This window comes from Salmo salar, chromosome ssa15, assembly GCF_905237065.1.
Source record: "Salmo salar chromosome ssa15, Ssal_v3.1, whole genome shotgun sequence".
Lineage (NCBI taxonomy): Eukaryota > Metazoa > Chordata > Actinopteri > Salmoniformes > Salmonidae > Salmo > Salmo salar.
Window position 1 is genome coordinate 12,997,056 of NC_059456.1, and position 2,944 is coordinate 12,999,999.

Sequence of the window (2,944 nt, forward strand, 5' to 3'; positions counted from 1 at the left end):
TAACTCTCACCAACATAATAACCCCAGTCTAACACTCTCACCAACATAATAACCCCAGTCTCACACACTCACCAACATAGTAAACCCAGTCTCACACTCTCACCAACATAATAACCCCAGTCTAACACTCTCACCAACATAGTAACCCCAGACCACAGTCTCACACTCTCACCAACATATTTACCCCAGACCCCAGTCTCACACTCTCACCAACATAGTAACCCCAGTCTAACACTCTCACCAACATAGTAACTCCAGTCTCACACTCTCACCAACATAGTAACTCAAATCTAACACTCTCACCAACATAGTAACCCCAGACCCCAGTCTACCACTCTCACCAACATAGTAACCCCAGACCCCAGTCTAACACTCTCACCAACATAATAACCCCAGTCTCACACTCTCACCAACATAGTAACCCCAGACCCCAGTCTAACACTCTCACCAACATAGTAACCCCAGACCCCAGTCTAACACTCTCACCAACATAGTAACCCCAGTCTATCACTCTCACCAACATAATAACCCCAGTCTAACACTCTCACCAACATAGTAACCCCAGTTTAACACTCTCACCAACATAGTAACCCCAGTCTCACACTCTCACCAACATAATAACCACAGTCTAACACTCTCACCAACACAGTAACCCCAGTCTAACACTCTCACCAACATAGTAACTCCAGTCTCACACTCTCACCAACATAGTAACCCCAGTCTAACACTCTCACCAACATAGTAACCCCAGTCTAACACTCTCACCAACATAGTAACCCCAGTCTAACACTCTCACCAACATAATAACCCCAGTCTCACACTCTCACCAACATAATAACCCCAGTCTAACACTCTCACCAACATAGTAACCCCAGTCTCATACTCTCACCAACATAATAACCCCAGTCTAACACTCTCACCAACACAGTAACCCCAGTCTAACACTCTCACCAACATAGTAACCCCAGTCTCACACTCTCACCAACATAATAACCCCAGTCTAACACTCTCACCAACATAGTAACCCCAGACCCCAGTCTCACACTCTCACCAACATAGTAACCCCAGACCCCAGTCTAACACTCTCACCAACATAGTAACCCCAGTCTCACACTCTCACCAACATAGTAACCCCAGTCTAACACTCTCACCAACATAGTAACTCCAGACCCCAGTCTCTCAGTTCTAAAATGGTAAACACTCTGATGGCATTAATTGCACTGTTCAGGTGGAGGCTGAAGGGGGAACAGTGTGCTCCTCTCCCGTTGGCTCCCAGATGGCGGTGACCAGAAGTCCATGTCTTTACTTCCTGTTGTTCAGAATTAATAAACATATCTGTCTCCATAGCTCCTCCTCCCAAGGCACAGGGAAGGGGTTACTCTGTCTTTTCAGCTTTCTCCTCTTTATTGAGCGGTTCGCTGTTTTTTCGGGCAGTTCCGGTCTTTTCCGTCTCCTGACCTGAGGTTTTCCCATGGTTCCCAGCGGCAGATTGTTTGTCCAGGAAGTTGAGCATCTCACTGAGAACGGTCTGGAAGGTGCTAAGAGCTGCACACACCGCCGGAGTCCCAAAACCATGGGTGATGAGACTGGAGAATACACACATATAAATACACATTATATAACCCTAAACACAGACATTAGTAGTGAAGCTGGTTGAAAGCACTGAGCTCTCTGTTTAAACAACTGGCACACAGCTCAGACACCCATGCATACCCCACAGCACATGCCACCAGAGGTCTCTTCACAGTCCCCAAGTCCAGAACAGACTCTGGGAGGCGCACAGTACTACATAGAGCCATGACTACATGGAACTCTATTCCACATCAAGTAACTGATGCAAGCAGTACAATTAGATATAGAAAACAGGTTAAAAAAATACACCTTATGGAACAGCGGGGACAGTGAAGAGACACAAACATAGGCTCAGACACATGCATACAGACACATGATAACATAGGCACTATACACACACGTACACATGGATTTTGCATTGTAGATATGTGGTAGTAGAGTAGGGGCCTGAGGGAACACAGTGTGTTGTAGATATGTGGTAGTAGAGTAGGGGCCTGAGGGAACACACTTAATATGTTGTGAAATATGTTATGAACGTATTTTAATGTTTTTGAAATTGAATAACTGCCTTAATTTTGCCGGACCCCAGGAAGACTAGCTGTTGCCTTGGTAGCAGCTAATGGGAATCCATAATAAATACAAATATTATTTGTCACATGCTTGGTAAACAGCAGGTAATAAAGTAATAATAAATCCACGATGAGTAACGATAACTTGGCTATATACACATGGTACCAGTACTGAGACCATGTACAGGGGTATTAGGTAATAAGTTGGATATATACACATGGTACCAGTACTGAGACCATGTACAGGGGTATTAGGTAATAAGTTGGATATATACACATGGTACCAGTACTGAGACCATGTACAGGGGTATTAGGTAATAAGTTGGATATATACACGGGGTACCAGTACCGAGTCCATGTGCAGGGGTACAAGTTAATTGAGGTAGATATGTACATTTAACTAGTAATAAAGTGATAGAGAATAAACAGTAGCAGCAGTGTATATGATGAGTTTAAAAGTTAGTGCAAAAAGAGTCAATGCAGATGGTAAGGGTAGCTAACTATTTTACTTACAATTTAGTTAACTATTTTACTAACTATTTAGTTAACTATTTTCCTATTTAGCAGTCTTATGGCTTGGCTGGTAGAAGCTGTTCAGGATCCTGTTGGTTCCAGAATTGGTGCATAAGTTCTGCTTGCCGTGCAGTAGCAGAGAGAACAGGCTATGACTTGGGGGTAGCAGAGAGAACAGGCTATGACTTGGGTAGCAGAGAGAACAGGCTATGACGTGGGGGTAGCAGAGAGAACAGGCTATGACTTGGGTAGCAGAGAGAACAGTCTATGACTTGGGGGTAGCAGAGAGA

General features: G+C 44.2%; 1 protein-coding gene across 1 annotated transcript in view; it reads right to left on the minus strand.

The window, feature by feature from the left end:
- Window positions 1-1,093: 1,093 nt before the first annotated feature.
- LOC106570985 (transcription factor AP-2-delta) overlaps window positions 1,094-2,944 on the minus strand; it is a 17,882-nt gene continuing 16,031 nt past the window's right edge. The window contains exon 8 of the mRNA XM_045695239.1: window positions 1,094-1,586. Within this exon, the coding sequence (XP_045551195.1) occupies window positions 1,376-1,586 (211 nt within the window). The 3' untranslated portion in view covers window positions 1,094-1,375. The remainder of the gene's footprint in view (window positions 1,587-2,944) is intronic.